Below are 20,527 nucleotides of genomic sequence, written 5' to 3' on the forward strand. Positions count from 1 at the left end.
GATACACATTTAAGAAGTTTTATAAAAGTATAAAGTGTTAGTAGTGGGGCTCCGGTGGTGTAAACCTCCACCCTCGTACAGTACCAACAGAGATAGTTAACCACACACACACACACACACACATACCAAGCTTAGCATGGGGAATGTATTTGTGTGTGTGTGTGTGTGTGTGTGTGTGTGTGTGGCTGATAGGAGGTGGGGATAAAGCCAGAGAAATAACCTCTTTTACTAAATAGTAATCACACACACACACACACACACACACACACACACACACACACCTAGCTTAACCTCAGGGATGTGTGTGTATGTCTATATAAACAATGTGGTTAATGGGGTGTGGGGGGGGGGGTGGATAGAGCCAGAGTAATGCCCTCCCTTAATACAATGGTAATCACACACACACACACACACTTGGCTTAGAGTGGGGTGTGTGTGTGTGCATATAGGGTTAAGAGACGGGGCAACCCCAGAGTAAAATTTTTCCGTGACCTACATATCAGTATCGTACAGTAATGACCTAATCTTCGAAAGATACAAGGACGGAACGACCCTTAGCCTTAACAAGATAATAAGCGGTAAACATATTGATAAGAATCCTATATGAAGTATTTACTTAATGTAAGAAAATTAGATAAATGAACGAAGTTATACAATTATGAATCTATAACTTAAAAATTTTAAAGGTTATATCAAGTGTAAGTAAAAATACAAATTGAATTTCACCTTTTTTATACAATACTAAAACATACCTGTAACTATATAATGCTGTACTCTACGTTAGAAGCATTACTGAAATTATGAGTACCACACATGTTAAGTTCTTGTATACCATTCATCATTGTAAATACTTTTTTTTTGTCCCATATGTAAATAAAGAATTTACGAAAAGAAGAATGAGACTTAAAAAGCACAATGTATCAATCTCATTTAACATTAAAACCTTTCTTTTTCTAACCCACACTAGATATGGCATATCCATCTTGAGCGAAGTCACACAGTGACAAATGTAGCCTAGGTTTTTGATACAAGGAGTCTCAAATAAGAACTGACGTATATGCAATGGTACACCTTGCAATAAAACAAACCCATTTTAGTTCCTTTACACTGTTGCCGTCGCTTCTTGTGGACTACTGTAAAACTCATACCATTCTATCTACATGTGATTGATATATTCATTCAATCTACAGATGATTGATATATTCCAAGTGCATTTACCAAAATAGCTCCTGGTGCAAGTGGATCTTGGCAACATACATGATTAGATCGAAACAGGGCTCTGTGGTTGGGTAGTTAGATTCCTTTGGCAAAAAGACACATACTGTATACATACATGTACAAGCATTCACCGAGGACAGCAGATAAAGTATATGACAATATTCATTTCCAAATTGACTGGTTGCATTATTTTCAAGGCTGTTTGTAGCTGAATAATGAATACAACATATGTACTTGGATAGTTTAGCCATTTTGTAACCTTTTTTAGTTTAACTAAAAAGTAAATTAAGTGCAAAATTATACATGTAGGTTTTTGATATACACGAATATAGTGCATATGAGCGTGCACTTTCATACAACACATAATACCCTCCAACAGCAAGGAATCGAACTCAGGACCTCAATATATATATATATATATATATATATATATATATATATATATATATATATATATATATATATATATATTTTTTTTTTTTTTCAAAAGAAGGAACAGAGAAGAGGTCCAGGTGAGGATATTCCCTCAAAGGCCCAGTCCTCTGTTCTTAACGCTACCTCGCTATCGCGGGAAATAGCGAATAGTATGAAAAAAAAAAAAAAAAAAAAAAAATATATATATATATATATATATATATATATATATATATATATATATATATATATATATATATATGTGTGTGTGTGTGTGTGTGTGTGTGTGTGTGTGTGAGAGAGAGAGAGAGAGAGAGAGAGAGAGAGAGAGAGAGAGAGAGAGAGAGAGGAAATGCAACTGTAAAAATAGCCATGTAAAGTAGCCAGGGGTAATGTACGCTGGGCTAGTCTTTCTCAGGGATGATGATGATCAGGGAAGTGCATCATCATAGAAGCCATGATGAAAGTCTCCCGAGGGGTGAGTGTCAGGAAAAAGAAAAAAAAAAAAACAACGGTGAAATAAATCATGTTTACAGAACCCTGGAGGAGAAGAATGGTGTAGGGCCACAGAACTCGATGCTCTCACGTTCCTTCGAGACGAGTTCATTGAATCTAGTTAAGCCTTGTACAAATCTAGACGATCAGTGTGTAAGTGAAGAGTGTCAGAGCTTAGTTGTTAATGGGTCTACAGGGACAATGACTCTAGCCAAACTGATCGAGATGACAGTAAAGGTTTTTGTAGACTGGGGCAGAAACCAATTATATTCAATCAAAAACAATGCCTGAAGGATCAGTACAAGATGTGACAGAAGAACTTGTGTAACTGGAGTGTCCGGACAGCCTTTGATGTTAAAGATATTAGGAAAAGTATCATTAGAATTGCAAGTCTTAGTTAAAACTATAAGACTGCAATGCTACGTTGTTGATCAGATAAAATTTAGAGGTGTACCAATGGCTACACCTACTATGCGAGAATATAAGGTATAACGTATGCCACACGAGAGGACAATGCTTGTTCAGGGACGTAGGGTACCAATGTTAACCTATGTGGTAAATCATCAAGAATTTACGAGCCCATCCCATCTTTCTTTCGTTCCCCCTCCGAAACACAAAAGAGAACGGGTAAGTCAGCATCATTTGCACTCTAACTGGAATCACTAGCAAATTTGCCCCTAATTTAAATGTCTAGAGACTTGAGACAGATAAATATGATCCTGAAACGCTGAAGAGGAATCTTATTCACGACATAATATCAAGTTCCTCATAGTCTCACGAAAGTGGAGGTAAAATTAGCAGTTCCGAATACGTGAAATCTCGTATGATGTTCTGCCACCTTACAGTCAGATTAAAGAGAAACTTTGTAGAACCGACGCTCCATGAGACGTATGGTAGACCTCTGTCCATCTACATGGCTAGCAGACTGATACAGAACCTTCCCTTGTCGACTTTTCCATGTTCCAAGCACCTGGTCAGAGAAGATGGAATGGTCAGTAAAGAAGATATTCAGTTTGTTTTACTCAGGTTACCTCGACGGAACAGTCCCAAGGCCTTATAGTTAAAGATGACGTGAAGGTAGAGTTAATTCATCATACTTTTAAACTGGGAGACATGACTGAATGATGACAGGAATACAGTGGCTTTGGAAGGGAAACCTGTAGGATTAACTCCTTATATTTCCCCCACCATAACCACTACAGCCTAGTCCACGCCAAATCTAAGTATCCCGCCTGTAGACTCCCTCCTTCTCAAAGACAGAACAGACAGCAGATGAATGTGTGAATGAGATGTTACCACAGGGTGTTCATTCAACCTTGGAGCTCTCCTTGGAACGCCCCACCAAAGAAGGATGGGGCTTCGAGACCTGTAGTTGATTTATATACAGTTAAATAAAGGTTATTTTCTCTAGATTAGATTACTAAATAAGGTTACTATCCCAGATAGATAACGTATTACCTGTATGGCGAAACTTCTTCAACAATTAGAGGATAATACGGTATTTTGCACCTTGGATTTGTTACATGGCTTTGATCAGATACCGTAGGATGGTGTTAGTAAACCAACGACTGCATTCCTCACCCCTAAAGGTCACTTGGGAGTTTACAAAGATGCTTTTTGGACACAGGTCCTCGCCCGTAAACTTTGCAGGGCTCATGACGATGAGTTTTATAGAAATTTGATAGGAAAGACGCTTATGGTCTACCTTGACCAAATCCTGATTATTAGAAAGGATGTCCATATCAATCTACCTCACCACCGTAGAGTAATTCATTTCTGGAAACCCGGCTTGAGTACTTAGTCTAACCGACCATTCTTCGTAACCAGCGCCACCCCGATATCCACCGTCGAACTGTCAGCTTGGAAGATTCTATGGCACACCACAGGACCTGGTCGATCTCACCTGGCCCATCTTTTCTCCCTGGAAGTTCCCTCAGCCTCAATTCGTTCGTGACGCGACGTAGCAGGCGAGAACCTGCTGTACAACTGGGGTGTTGCACCTCCTTTCACACCCAGCAGATCTCAGATGACGCTAAGGCGCCAACACACTGATTCCTGTCGATAACCCACAATATCCTCAATACGGTGTGTGTGTGTGTGTGTGTGTGTGTGTGTTCCCCCTCCCATGTCATCACAATCTATGACTCTCTGTGCACTATATACAACCTCGTTCCACAACTCGGCCTCATACCTGCACAGTTCACTGCAAAATTTCCACCACAGGGAATTGACACGAGATTGCCCCAGTAGGCTCGCCTTCACCATGACGCATCCCTCCCATCCTCACTCAACCAGCTAACTGGCATCTTTACACTCGGCCTTGAAACTTTGTGTTTGTGCGTTCCCTCACATACGACATACAGAGGATGACTGCCTTTCACCTGATCTGCAATTCTCCCAGGGGCGCCTGAGAGGAATTTATTCGATAACCTCCGCATTTCTCTCCTCCCGCTTCTCTCCACACGGATCTTCCTCGTTCTAGGCGGTGTCTTTACCGTATCATCACCAATCTCTCCTTCCAGTCATCCCAAACTGGGTGTTGCCACGCATCGCAGACCGCAAAACCTCAGCCGAATCAGCCAGCCATCTCCACTGCTTCCTTCTGTCTCTCATCCCTCTCTTCCTCTTGTCTGTCTGTTCTTACAAGTCGGATTCTACCGTCTTACAAGTCGGATTCTACCGTCGCCATCCATGGCCCATAAATTACTCCGGTTCAGCACTCTCTCTCTCTGGTCCCTGATCCCTCTCTGGTCGCACTCAAACTCCACTGTTGTCATCCATCACCTCCACCATAACCCATACCTCCTCATGGTCCCACTCAAACTCCACTCTGTCATCCATCACCTCCACCACAACCCATACCTCCTCATGGTCTCACTCAAACTCCACTGCTGTCATCCATCATCTTCCACCACAACCCATACCTCCTCACTGGTCTCACTCAAACTCCAATGCTGTCATCCATCACCTTCACCACAACCCATACCTCCTCACTGGTCTCACTCAAACTCCACTGCTGTCATCCATCATCTTCCACCACAACCCATACCTCCTCACTGGTCTCACTCAAACTCCACTGCTGTCATCCATCATCTTCCACCACAACCCATACCTCCTCATGGTCCCACTCAAACTCCACTCTGTCATCCATCACCTCCACCACAACCCATACCTCCTCACTGGTCTCACTCAAACTCCAATGCTGTCATCCATCACCTTCACCACAACCCATACCTCCTCATGGTCTCACTCAAACTCCACTGCTGTCATCCATCACCTCCACCACAACCCATACCTCCTCACTGGTCCCACTTAAACTCCTCTGCTGTCATCCATCACCTCCACCACAACCCATCCCTCCTCACCACACTTGGGCTGGATCTTGTTTCTACCTACCGCATGATGATTCTTCAGCACTACCAGCTGTCCCACTTGCTAAACACCACCGCATTACTCCGCTTTCCTCGATTTCCCACCTTCGTACTGCCTTAGATTCTCTCTTTAGCCACGTTCCAGGCAATCTTAGCGTGTCTCTTAATTTTTCGATCCACTAAACTATAGGTTCTAGTAGCCTATACCTATACCTCATCTGCCTTGGGCAGATGAGGTTCCACTCCAAACACTAGGTAATGGGGAGGCGAAAATCGTGTAACTGGGTGTAGGATACTATTATAAATCGCCTTCAAACTTGACAAATAACAAGGCCACTGCTCCTTGCCTAGTGTAGCCACCAGCGTCCCACGCAGCTTAACGGTTGAAATCGTCCACAAGTATCATCCTTTCCCTCTGGGTGGTAGGACGGAGTTCTGGTCTGTCATTTTGTGGTAATATTTTGCACCGCTCCCGGACCAGCTGCTGCATAACTCCTCCCCTGGTGACTATGCAGCTTCTCTAGAAAGCCAAACCGATGAAACATTTCCTCCGCCAAAATCGTTGCAGCAGCCGTGGGGGAGGAGCTCTCTGATTCTTAGCAGGAAAAGCTAAAGCGAATTTGTTATACAAATCGGTCACAATGAACACCAATCCCATCTCTCGAAGGATCTAACATTGGCTACCACCTCCCACGGCTTACTATAGCCCGCGACTACCCCCAAGCATAGATTTAGCTCGCATACCTTCCTCTTTACCCACAGCACAACTCTTATACTGAGCATCGTGGGGTCTTGACATCCTCGTATAACCCTGGTTAAAAGAACTGGTTCCATAGTACAGCTGTAGTCCTTATCACTCCCAGATGGCCCTATTTTTCATGTGCTGTTCGTCGAACCTCCTCCCGTCTGCCTACCACCCAAAGATCCTCTGCGATAAATCACACTGTTCCTCATGAATGACTTTCTTACTCTCCACAGTTGCCTAAATTTAGCAAGCTACGGTTGAGTCTTTTTCTGATTCCCACTACTTAGCTTCTCAGTCGTCTGTATTCTATAGCTGGCCTCACACGGGGCACGATTTCTGGGCCTCGCTCATCTGTTCTAAACTCACGGTTTCCCATGGATCAGAACGGCCCCTTTCCCCCCCATGAAGTACGTCCCTGAGAAATGTCCCACATCTCATGCACGCCCTTCCTCGTCCTCCATCTCCTGGTGTGGCCTCCTTGACAGACCATCCACATTGGCATTCTGTTTTACCAACCGGCACTTTTAACACAAAATCAAACCGATTCAGCTCACCCAACCACCTACTTTCCACAACACCCACCTTGGCAGTTTTAAGATGAGCCAACGAGCTAGTATTATTCGCTAGCACAACAAATTGTCCTCCATCCAAATAGTTTTTAAACTGCTCCGCCACTGGCCACTTCAAAGCCAAGAATTCTAGTTTTCTGGAGCTATGATTACTCATATTCCGCTCGGATCTCCTCAACCCTCTGCTCGCAGATACCACTGGGTGCAATTTTCCTTCATGTTCTTGAGAGAACAGCCCCTAGTACTTCTAAACTGGCACCCGTCCCTCCTACAAACTTCTTGGTGTCATCAGCACTCTTTGGCATGGGTGCCTGAGTCATGTTCTCCCTCAACTGTTCAAAAGACTCGGTCTCTGTTATTCCCCAGTATTTGGTAACATCTGCTCTTGACTGCCCACTCATCAGGGAATGCAGGGGAGCAGCCATCTCAGCAAACCTTGTCACGAACCTCCTGTATAAAGAGTAGAATACCACAAACACTCTGACATCTCACCCAGTAAAGGGGTTAGGTCATTCCGGAATAACCCGGATCTTTTCTGTGTCAGCGCGGATTCCCTCTTATGAGATCACAGACTCTAGATATTTGACCAGATGTTTTAGAATATGACATTTGGAGGGTTTCAACTTCAACCCATGTAACTTCAGCATCAGCTCTACCCTATCTACCCAAATGATCCTCAGTATTCCGGGCAAAGGCCAACAAATCATCCATAAAAGTGACAAGAATGTGATCTCTGAACACAGACCCCATGCACCTCTGGAACGTGGTTGGACTGCTAGTCAATCCCACGGGGCATCTCACGTACTGGTGATGTCCAAATGGCGTCACAAAGGCAGTTTTAGGGCAATACTCTGCCCGTACCTTAACATGGTGTTATCCCGAAGCCAGATCATAGGAAGAGAAGTACTGTGCTCCCACCAGAGCGTCTAATATGTCCTGGATTCTCTGCAGTGGGAAAGCATCCTTGACAGTTATCTCATTCAACCTCCTGTAATCCACACACAGTCTTAACGTTCCATCTTTCTTCCTCACCAATACTAAGAGGGGCAGCATGAAGCCTCGCCCTATCTAACATTCCTCTGCTCCTGTGTTTATTACGCACTATCTTGTTCTATGTTACGGCAAACGACTCTCATATCTCTTTATTGGTTATAGGTAAACAAGTTCCCTATGGGTCTTGCATCCTCAGTCCTGTAATCTTATCGAAATAAACTGCATGGTCTAACAATACCTTTACGAGAGCTTTCGTCTCTTGGGAGGAATATGCCTAACGGTAAACGAATTGGTACTTCGCTCGTGAGATGTATCTTACACTACACCCCAGCAGCAAAACCCAACTCCATTCCAGTCTCAGCAAACATAATCTTATACCGATGTAGTAATTGCGATTTATCTGCTGTACCAGACTTGGATCCACGGTGTTTCTTCCACATGCACATCCACACGCTGCAGGAACTCACGAACCACTTTTAGGTACAGTTTCCTCTCAGCTGTATGACAGCTAAGCTATTTTTCTCAAGTCCCGTCCAACCTCAACCAGCTAACTTCCATCAATGCACATGACAGTAGAAGTTTCCTCAGATTATCAGGAGCTGTAGAACAGTTTCCCTACACCCAGGAATGTTACTGAAGTTCGATCATTTGTAAGATTAGTTGAATTTGACAAATGTTAAGGAAGACCCATTGACCACAGGAACTCTCGGAAAACTCAACCCGATGTGAACAATATTAACCCTAACGTTACAATAGACTCAGTGATGTCAGAAAACTATTCCATATGAACAATATTAGAACTATCATTAGTGTTGAACTTGATTTTAGTTATCGTAGTGTCAGAACTATTGTGAAACCCAAGTAGGCTGAGAAACTCATTGATTTGGATGAACCCTGTTGTATGTACTTTATTGTATCCTAATGACATGTGTATGAAAATTTCCGATTATGTAATATAGCCTCTAGTTCTTACCCTACACCACTCAGAGACGAATGATGATGTGCGACGGAGGTGGGCGAGCGCATCATGATAATATACCTACCACAATCCAGACCATTAGTGATAGGTGAGGAAGCTGTTTAACTTGGGTTACGCTGGAGGCAGGACGAACCTAACAGTGTAGAACACCCTGAATGTAATACAAACATTTTGCTTGAAGGTTATACACTCTACACTATTCACGAAGTGTTAAGTACTTCGAAGATTTTTCGCTGATCAAACTTAAAAGACTTTCTAAACAGAACGGGTGTAGAGCGTTTCAGCTGCCATATGGCCTCTTGACATACAAGACGAGCTAATTTTTCAAAGCCCGTTCAACGCTTAAGGTTGCTGACTAACTATAACAAGTCACAGATAACGCTTTATGCTCTCGATACCAACCTTTTAAAAGCCAAACCACAAGCTGCCACTGGTCAACCTCTCAAAACTCTCGAGCAGGACTCCACCTAGGACTAATGTCCCTCCTCCACCTTCCTGGGGACAGGAGTCCTCTGTACTTCTTGTTGATACAGAATTAATGTTTGATAAAGGAAGGTTTCCTCTATATCCCTTGACGGCGGGAACCAAGTGTGCTGTTGGGATTTAAGTAACTTTAAGTACTGGCACCTGATGAAATGGATTGTCTCCACGAAACGTGCCACATGCACAAAAAAATTACGTTAGATGAACTTGTAAGCACTCATATATATATATATATATATATATATATATATATATATATATATATATATATATATATATATATATATATATATATATGGCGTCCTAGCTACGTCTCTTCGTTGTCAGCTGACATATTTCTTTCTTGTATCTTCCCTGATGTGATTATTACACGAAATTGCACTTGGGAACAACTTACCGTGTTTCGTTTTCCCCGTGGACTCATAGTCTGTTTTGGATGAGAGGGTTTGGGGAGTGAGTCAGTTGTTCGCTGATGGTACATCGCTGGTGGCTGATTCCGGTGAGAAACTGCAGAAGCTGGTGACTGAGTTTGGTAAAGTGTGTGAAAGAAGAAAGCTGGGAATAAATGTGAATAAAAGCAAGGCTATTAGGTACAGTAGGGTTGAGGGACAAGTAAATTGGGAGGTGAGTTTGAATGGAGAAAAACTGGAGAAAGTGAAGTGTTTTAGATATCTGGGAGTGGATTTGGCAGCGGATGGAACCATGGAAGCGGAAGTGAGTCATAGGGTGGGGGAGGGGGCGAAAATTCTGGGAGCCTTGAAGAATGTGTGGAAGTCGAGAACATTATCTCGGAAAAGCAAAAAAGGGTATGTTTGAAGGAATAGTGTTTCCAACAATAACATGTTATAAGGTTGTGAGGCGTGGGCTATAGACTGGGTTGTGCGGAGGAGGGTAGATGTATTGGAAATGAAATGTTTGGGGACAATATGTGGTGTGAGGCAGTTTGATCGAGGAAGTAATGAAAGGGTAAGAGAGATGTGTGATAATAAAAAGAGTGTGGTTGAGAGAGCAGAAGAGGATGTATTGAAATGGTTTGGTCACATGGAGAGAAAGAGTGAGGAAAGATTGACAAAGAGGATATATGTGTCAGAGGTGGAGGGAACGAGAAGTGGGAGATCAAAGTGGAGGTGGAAGGATGGAGTAAAAAAGACTGAGCGATCAGGGATTGAACATACATGAGGGTGAAAGGTGTGCAAGGAATAGAGTGAATTGGAACGATGTGGTATACCGGGGTCGAAGTGCTGTCAATGGATTGAACTAGGGCAAGTGAAGCGCCTGGGGTAAATCATGGAAGGTTTTGTGGGGCTTGGATGTGGAAAGGGATCTGTGGTTTCGGTGTATTACACATAAGAGCTAGAGACTGAGTGTGAACGAATGTGGCCTTTTATCTTTTCCTAGCACTACCTCGCCAGGGGGGAATGCTGTTTCATGTGTGGCGGGTTGGCAACGGGAATGAATACAGGCAGCAAATATGAATATGTACATGTGTATATATGTATATGTATGTATACGTTGAAATGTATAGGCATGTATATGTGCGTGTGTGGGCGTGTATGTATATACATGTGTATGTGGGTGGGTTGGGCCATTCTTTCGTCTGTTTCCTTGCGCTACCTCGCTAACGCGGGAGATAGCGACAAGGTATAATAATATTGATAACAATAATATATATATATATATATATATATATATATATATATATATATATATATATATATATATATATATATATATTGGAGGTGGGAGGATGGAATGAAAAAGATTTTGAGCGAGCGGGGCCTGAACATAGAAGAGGGTGAGAGGCGTGCAAGGAATAGAGTGAACTGGAACGACGTGGTATACCAGGGTCGACGTACTGTCAATGAACTGGACCAGGGCATGTGAAACGTCTGGGGTAAACCATGGAAAGCTCTGTGGAGCCTGGCCATGTGCATTACACATGATAGCTATACTGTGTGAACGAATGCGGCCTTTTTTGTCTGTTTTTTTGGCGCTACTTCGCTGAAGCAGGAGGTAGCGATGCTGAAGGCAAGCATGAATATGTACGTGTATAAATGTCTGTGTATGTATATGGATGTATATGTGCGTGTATGGGCTAATACGGGAGAAAGCGATTATGGTATATATATACATATATATATATATATATATATATATATATATATATATATATATATATATATATATATGTGTGTGTGTGTGTGTGTGTGTAGGAATGGATGGGCCATTCTTAGTTTGTTTCCTGGCGCTACCTCAATGACGCGAGAAAACGGCGATCAAGTATATAATATATATACAAGAGAAAGGATACTACGTGTAGCAGAGGCGACCAAGAGGGGATGGAGGGGGATGATGATTGGAAATCCTCCCCTCCTGTATTACCAAGAGAAGGAACAGAGCAAGGTGCCAAGTAAGGAATTTTCCCTTGAAGGTTCTGTCAAATACTTTGACGCTACCTTCCTTACGCAGGAAATGGCAAGCACACACACACACACACACACACACACACACACACACATATATATATATATATATATATATATATATATATATATATATATATATATATATATATATATATATATATATAGTAACTACTGACGAAGGACGTGTTGACACTCGAGCTTTGGCACCGTCGGCATCGGCTCTTCGGTTGCAGAGGTCAGCAAATCCTCCGTGAGTGTCACGTATTCTTAGAATTTATCATCAACACCTGAGAAAATATTATCATTGACATTTGTGAATGGTGTAGAATAGCTCCCTATCGCCTTTAGCAATATTCACTTCAGTAGATGATTAGAAAATGATCATTAGAAAAGGGCTGTAAAAGCATCATCTTCCCCCCCACAGGTCTCGCGTACCTTTCAATGTTTTGGCATCGCTAAAGAATGGCTTCCGATCAGTTAGCTTTGTATATTCCATTAGTTTTATGGTCATAGGAGATGATTGGCATTTTGGAAGTAGGTGAGGGTCATCAGGATAATAGCCATGTGAAGTGGGTAATGAATCAAAATAATTTGGGAATCAGCAGTTTAGATAATTTAGCGATTATTGAAAATATTTTTTGAAGTGATGGTTTTTAATGAGCATGATGAAGTTCACATATAGATAACAAGTGTAGAGCATTATTTAGCATATGATTTTTCCGTGTGATGTGAAATAAGGCGATAGTAGTAAAAGAGGGGTGAACACTCTATTAAAGTAGGTAATACACTTAAGAAAATCAACAGGTTGTATGAAAACCATACCTGTCCCCCTGAACAGTCAAGATTTATCTTACTTTTCAACATTCTACTCAGAATATAACAATCACACTTGTTGAGGTGCACTACCAACATGGCACAGGATGTCAACAAAGAGTTGACACTGTATGTAGCTCTGACCATATCTTTTTTTCTTATTTTTGCATCGGCCGAGAAAGACTTTGGATTAATTAGCATTGTATATTCCTGTTGGGTCAGGTCATAGATTCTGTTGATAATTTACAAGTATTTTACCTCCTTTGACATTAATGAGCCCAACATTTTCCCTGATGTGCATGATCTTCCCTAGTATTGTCTTATTTCCTGTCGTGTAATGAGAGACAGTGCTTCACGTCAAGTTCCACAACTGATATTGTATTGCAGATATATCCCCAACATTAGAAAGGAAAATCATCAGATATTCGAAGAGCCAATGATGCTCAGCAAAACTGAGCTTTTACCCCCCAGACAACTAGTGGTACAACAGCATTGTTGGTCTGCTGCTGGGGATTGTACGGCAGCTTAGTCTGTCACCTGTTTATTGGCATTGATTTGTATTGGCTTGATGCTTTGTTATGGGTGTGACTGGTATGTTTTTTGGCTAGAATGTTGAGTATTAGTAATTGTCGGTTTTGTTCTGCATTCTCGTTAATGTTTGATGTGATTCTGCTCTCTTAGTTTGGTGACTATAGAATACTGCTACAGTTGTGGAGCATGATGTTTTTTAAATGATATTGAATAATGGGACATTTGGATGTTAGGGAAAATGTTGGATTCATTAAAGTAGAAGTAAAAGTAGGAAGAGGGTGTTTTGAAATGGTTTGGTCACATGGAGAGAATGAGTGAGGAAAGATTGACCAAGAGGATATATGTGTCGGAGGTGGAGGGAACGAGGAGAAGTAGGAGACCAAATTGGAGGTGGAAAGATGGAGTGAAAAAGATTTTGAGTGATCGGGGCCTGAACATGCAGGAGGGTGAAAGGCGGGCATGGAATACAGTGAATTGGATTGATGTGGTATACCGGGGTTGATGTGCTCTCAGTGGATTGAATCAGGGCATGTGAAGTGTCTGGGGTAAACCATGGAAAGTTGTGTGGGGCCTGGATGTGGAAAGGGAGCTGTGGTTTCGGGCATTATTGCATGACAGCTAGAGACTGAGTGTGAACGAATGGGGCCTTTGTTGTCTTTTCCTAGCGCTACCTTGCACACATGAGGGGGGAGGGGGATGGTATTCCATGTGTGGCGAGGTGGTGATGGGAATGAATAAAGGCAGACAGTGTGAATTGTGTGCATGGGTATATATGTATGTGTCTGTGTGTGTATATATATATGTGTACATTGAGATGTATAGGTATGTATATTTGTGTGTGTGGATGTGTATGTATATACATGTGTTTGGGGTTGGGTTGGGCCATTTCTTTCGTCTGTTTCCTTGTGCTACCTCGCAAACGTGGGAGACAGCGACAAAGTAAAGTAAATAAATATATAAGGTAGTATTCTTGTAGAAAATCAACGGAACTGGTGAAGACCTCACTTAAATTCTGTTGTATTCAAAATTTTTGTTAATCAGTATTTCTTTCAAAGTATTCTGGTTACATCTTTGATTTAGCACCATGCAAATGGTACTGTATGTCAACAAACAGGGAATAGCGAGTGGTCACGTGAACCCAAGAAATAGATTAATTTGATAGTATATTTCTGTTATTATTTTGGCTCCTAGGTAAGGTTAGGAGAGGCTCGTATTTTTCAGAAAAGAAGAGAGAATATTGGGGTGAAGAGGGTGGTGAGAGTAAGTGAGCTTGGGAAGGAGACTTGTGTGAGGAAGTACCAGGAGACACTGAGTACAGAATTGAAAAAGGTGAGAACAAAGGAGGTAAGGGGAGTGGGTGAGGAATGGGATGTATTTAGGGAAGCAGTGATGGCTTGCGCAAAAGATGCTTGTGGCATGAGAAGCGTGGGAGGTGGGTTGATTAGAAAGGGTAGTGAGTGGTGGGATGAAGAGGTAAGATTATTAGTGAAAGAGAAGAGAGAGGCATTTGGACGATTTTTGCTGGGAAAAAATGCAAATGAGTGGGAGATGTATAAAAGAAAGAGGCAGGAGGTCAAGAGAAAGGTGCAAGAGGTGAAAAAGAGGGCAAGGGCAAATGAGAGTTGGGGTGAGAGAGTATCATTAAATTATAGGGAGAATAAAAAGATGTTCTGGAAGGAGGTAAATAAAGTGCGTAAGACAAGGGGGCAAATGGGAACTTCAGTGAAGGGGGCTAATGGGGAGGTGATAACAAGTAGTGGTGATGTGAGAAGGAGATGGAGTGAGTATTTTGAAGGTTTGTTGAATGTGTTTGATGATAGAGTGGCAGATATAGGGTGTTTTGGTCGAGATGGTGTGCACAGTGAGAGGGTTAGGGAAAATGATTTGGTAGACAGAGAAGAGGTAGTAAAAGCTTTGCGGAAGATGAAAGCCGGTAATGCAGCAGGTTTGGATGGTATTGCAGTGGAATTTATTAAAAAAGGGGATGACTGTATTGTTGACTGGTTGGTAAGGTTATTTAATGTATGTATGACTCATGGTGAGGTTCCTGAGGATTGGCGGAATACTTGCATAGTGCCATTGTACAAAGGCAAAGGGGATAAGAGTGAGTGCTCAAATTACAGAGTTATAAGTTTGTTGAGTATTCCTGGTAAATTATATGGGAGGGTATTGATTGAGAGGGTGAAGGCATGTACAGAGCATCAGATTGGGGAAGAGCAGTGTGGTTTCAGAAGTGATAGAGGATGTGTGGATCAGGTGTTTGCTTTGAAGAATGTATGTGAGAAATACTTAGAAAAGCAAATGGATTTGTATGTAGCATTTATGGATCTGGAGAAGGCATATGATAGAGTTGATAGAGATGCTCTGTGGAAGGTACTAAGAATATATGGTGTAGGAGGCAAGTTGTTAGAAGCAGTGAAAAGTTTTTATCGAGGATGTAAGGCATGTGTACGTGTAGGAAGAGAGGAAAGTGATTGGTTCTCAGTGAATGTAGGTTTGCTGCAGGGGTGTGTGATGTCTCCATGGTTGTTTAATTTGTTTATGGATGGGGTTGTTAGGGAGGTGAATGCAAGAGTTTTGGAAAGAGGGGCAAGTGTGCAGTCTGTTGGGGATGAGAGAGCTTGGAAAGTGAGTTGGTTGTTGTTCACTGATGATACAGCGCTGGTGGCTGATTCATGTGAGAAACTGCAGAAGCTGTTGACTAAGTTTGGTTAAAGTTGTGAAAGAAGAAAGTTAAGAGTAAATGTGAATAAGAGCAAGGTTATTAGGTACAGTAGGGTTGAGGGTCAAGTCAATTGGGAGGTAAGTTTGAATGGAGAAAAACTGGAGGAAGTAAAGTGTTTTAGATATCTGGGAGTGGATCTGGCAGCGGATGGAACCATGGAAGTGAATCATATGGTGGGGGGAGGGGGCGAAAATCCTGGGAGCGTTGAAGAATGTGTGGAAGTCGAGAACATTATCTCGGAAAGCAAAAATAGGTATGTTTTTAAGGAATAGTGGTTCCAACAATGTTGTATGGTTGCGAGGCGTGGGCTATAGATAGAGTTATGCGCAGGAGGGTGGATGTGCTGTAAAATGAGATGTTTGAGGACAATATGTGGTGTGAGGTGGTTTAATCAAGTAAGTAATGTAAGGGTAAGAGAGATGTGTGGAAATAAAAAGAGCGTGGATGAGAGAGCAGAAGAGGGTGTTTTGAAATGGTTTGGGCGCATGGAGAGAATGAGTGAGGAAAGATTGACCAAGAGGATACATATGTCGGAGGTGGAGGGAACGAGGAGAGTTGGGAGACCAAATTGGAGGTGGAAAGATGGAGTGAAAAAGATTTTGAGTGACCGGGGCCTGATTATGCAGGAGGGTGAAAGGTGGGCAAGGAATATAGTGAATTGGATTGATGTGGTATACCCGGGTCGACGTACTGTCAATGGATTGAATCAGGGCATGTGAAGTGTCTGGGGTAAACCATGGAAAGTTGTGTGGGGCCTGGATGTGGAAAGGGAGCTGTGGTTTCGGGCATTATTACATGACAGCTAGAGACTGAGTGTGAACGAATGGGGTTTTTGTTGTCTTTTCCTAACACTACCTCGCACACATGAGGGGGGAGGGGGATGTTATTCCATGTGTGGTGTGGTGGTGATGGGAATAAATAAAGGCAGACAGTATTTATTATGTACATGTGTATATATGTATATGTCTGTGTGTGTATATATATATATGTGTACATTGAGATGTATAGGTATGTATATTTGCATGTGTGGACGTGTATGTATATACATGTGTATGGGGGTGGGTTGGGCCATTCTTTCGTCTGTTTCCTTGTGCTACCTCGCAAACGCGGGAGACAGCGACAAAGCAAAATAAATAAATGATAAATAAATAATTTTCTATTCTTACATTCATTAACCTTACATTTTTCCAGATATGACCATCATTGGTCACACCTTATTTGATGTTCAATAAAAAGGTAATGCTTCAAATCATGCTATACAACATGCTGTTGTACCAGTAGTTATTGAAAACTAGTTTATCATTGCAGGATAAAATCGTTCAATGTTTTGAGCCTTTGATGCACAGGTAAACTAATAAATTACCTTTTTTAATTGCATGATAATGCATAATCTATCAGGGGAGGTCCATAAAGATCATAGAAGCGCGAGCTTAATGTAGAATTAGGTGAAACATTTTTATAAACCAGGAAAACTTTTGAAAACCTTGCCTGACTTCCACCTGACTTCCCCATCTTGTTGATATTAATTTTGATTTGGTTTGAAAATGTGACCAAGGTTTTATGTGCATATTTGCCAATGGACAGATTTGTGCTTTCAAAGGAAGACTGTTGACTGCTTTCTCATCAAAAAGTTCGTTGAGAATTTCTTTTCGAGTTATGGCAAAGACTAAAATTTAGCCCCAGCACTATATTTCTTTGGAAATGGACAGAACTGGCAGAAGTGATTTAGACTAGTCCTGTTGATGTGGAGCATTTGTCTTTTATCCTACAATGATAATGTTAATGATAAAAAATAGTGATTGCAGGGATGAAGATGAGGGAAATCGTGGGTTTAAAAGAAAGTAGGCAAGACACTAGTTAAAATCAACAGAACCAATGAAAGCCTCACATAAACTCCTATAGCAGCTGAGTTAAATATTATACATATGTCTTTATTCAGTGAAGGGCACAAATGGGGAGGTGATAACAAGTAGTGGTGATGTGAGAAGGAGATGGAGTGAGTATTTTGAAGGTTTGTTGAATGTGTTTGATGATAGAGTGGCAGATATAGGGTGTTTTGGTCGAGGTGGTGTGCAAAGTGAGAGGGTTAGGGAAAATGATTTGGTAAACAGAGAAGAGGTAGTGAAAGCTTTGCCGAAGATGAAAGCCGGCAAGGCAGCAGGTTTGGATGGTATTGCAGTGGAATTTATTAAAAAAGGGGGTGACTGTATTGTTGACTGGTTGGTAAGGTTATTTAATGTATGTATGACTCATGGTGAGGTGCCTGAGGATTGGCGGAATGCGTGCATAGTGCCATTGTACAAAGGCAAAGGGGATAAGAGTGAGTGCTCAAATTACAGAGGTATAAGTTTGTTGAGTATCCCTGGTAAATTATATGGGAGGGTATTGATTGAGAGGGTGAAGGCATGTACAGAGCATCAGATTGGGGAAGAGCAGTGTGGTTTCAGAAGTGGTAGAGGATGTGTGGATCAGGTGTTTGCTTTGAAGAATGTATGTGAGAAATACTTAGAAAAGCAAATGGATTTGTATGTAGCATTTATGGATCTGGAGAAGGCATATGATAGAGTTGATAGAGATGCTCTGTGGAAGGTATTAAGAATATATGGTGTGGGAGGAAAGTTGTTAGAAGCAGTGAAAAGTTTTTATCGAGGATGTAAGGCATGTGTACGTGTAGGAAGAGAGGAAAGTGATTGGTTCTCAGTGAATGTAGGTTTGCGGCAGGGGTGCATTATGTCTCCATGGTTGTTTAATTTGTTTATGGATGGGGTTGTTAGGGAGGTAAATGCAAGAGTTTTGGAAAGAGGGGCAAGTATGAAGTCTGTTGGGGATGAGAGAGCTTGGGAAGTGAGTCAGTTGTTGTTCGCTGATGATACAGCGCTGGTGGCTGATTCATGTGAGAAACTGCAGAAGCTGGTGACTGAGTTTGGTAAAGTGTGTGGAAGAAGAAAGTTAAGAGTAAATGTGAATAAGAGCAAGGTTATTAGGTACAGTAGGGTTGAGGGTCAAGTCAATTGGGAGGTGAGTTTGAATGGAGAAAAACTGGAGGAAGTGAAGTGTTTTAGATATCTGGGAGTGGATCTGGCAGCGGATGGAACCATGGAAGCGGAAGTGGATCATAGGGTGGGGGAGGGGGCAAAAATTCTGGGGGCCTTGAAGAATGTGTGGAAGTCGAGAACATTATCTCGGAAAGCAAAAATGGGTATGTTTGAAGGAATAGTGGTTCCAACAATGTTGTATGGTTGCGAGGCGTGGGCTATGGATAGAGTTGTGCGCAGGAGGATGGATGTGCTGGAAATGAGATGTTTGAGGACAATGTGTGGTGTGAGGTGGTTTGATCGAGTGAGTAACGTAAGGGTAAGAGAGATGTGTGGAAATAAAAAGAGCGTGGTTGAGAGAGCAGAAGAGGGTGTTTTGAAGTGGTTTGGGCACATGGAGAGAATGAGTGAGGAAAGATTGACCAAGAGGATATATGTGTCGGAGGTGGAGGGAACGAGGAGAAGAGGGAGACCAAATTGGAGGTGGAAAGATGGAGTGAAAAAGATTTTGTGTGATCGGGGCCTGAACATGCAGGAGGGTGAAAGGAGGGCAAGGAATAGAGTGAATTGGAGCGATGTGGTATACCGAGGTTGACGTGCTGTCAGTGGATTGAATCAAGGCATGTGAAGTGTCTGGGGTAAACCATGGAAAGCTGTGTAGGTATGTATATTTGCGTGTGTGGACGTATGTATATACATGTGTATGGGGGGGGGTTGGGCCATTTCTTTCGTCTGTTTCCTTGCGCTACCTTGCAAATGCGGGAGACAGCGACAAAGTATAAAAAAAAAAAAAAAAAAAAAAATGTCTTTATTTATGAGGCCTGTTGATAGGGTGACTGCTTGTTGAAAGGCTAGGCTGTATGGCCATCAGCTACCTGGTGTCATCCATTTTTTATGTCTGTCTGTATTTTAGACACCCTCATTTGGCCCCCTTCTCTGTTCCTCTTTTGGAAAATTAAAAAATGAGAGGGGAGGATTTCCAGCCCCCACTCCCTCCTGTTTTAGTCGCCTTCTACGACACGCAAGGAATACGTGGGAAATATTCTTTCTCCCCAATCCCAGGGATAGAGGGGAGGGGGTTGTCATTTCATGTGTGGCACGGTAGTGACAGAATGAATGGGGGCGTTAGCGAGGTAGCGCAAGGAAACAGACGAAAGAATGGCCCAGCCCACCCACATACACATGTATGTACATACATGTCCACATACGTGCATATACATACCTGTACATCTCAACGTATACATATATATAGACACACAGATATATACATATATGCACATGTACATAATTCATACTGTCTGCCCCCATTCGTTCCTGTCACCACCCCGCCACACATGAAATGACAACCCCTTCCCCCCTATCCCTGGGATTGGGGAGAAAGAATACTTCCCACGTATTCCTTGCGTGTCATAGAAGGCGACTAAAACAGGAGGGAGTGGGGGCTGGAAATCCTCCCCTCTCATTTTTTAATTTTCCAAAAGAGGAACAGAGAAGGGGGCCAAGTGAGGGTGTCTGAAATACAGACAGACATAAAAAAATGGATGACACCAGGTAGCTGATGGTTATACAGCCTAGCCTTTCAACAAGCAGTCACCCTATCAACAGGCCTCATAAATAAAGACATATGTATACTATATAACTCAGCAGCTATAGGAGTTTATGTGAGGCTTTCATTGGTTCTGTTGATTTTAACTAGTGTCTTGCCTACTTTCTTTTAAACCCACAATTTC

At 42.2% G+C, this 20,527-nt stretch overlaps 1 protein-coding gene across 1 annotated transcript in view; it reads left to right on the top strand.

Annotated features, from left to right (window-relative positions):
* Positions 1–7,481: 7,481 nt before the first annotated feature.
* LOC139749654 (uncharacterized) overlaps positions 7,482–20,527 on the top strand; it is a 90,044-nt gene continuing 76,998 nt past the window's right edge. The window contains exons 1-2 of the mRNA XM_071663825.1: positions 7,482–7,613; positions 11,892–11,928. Coding sequence (XP_071519926.1) covers positions 7,482–7,613; positions 11,892–11,928 — 169 coding nt within the window. The remainder of the gene's footprint in view (positions 7,614–11,891; positions 11,929–20,527) is intronic.

This window comes from Panulirus ornatus, chromosome 7, assembly GCF_036320965.1.
Source record: "Panulirus ornatus isolate Po-2019 chromosome 7, ASM3632096v1, whole genome shotgun sequence".
NCBI classification, from domain to species: domain Eukaryota; kingdom Metazoa; phylum Arthropoda; class Malacostraca; order Decapoda; family Palinuridae; genus Panulirus; species Panulirus ornatus.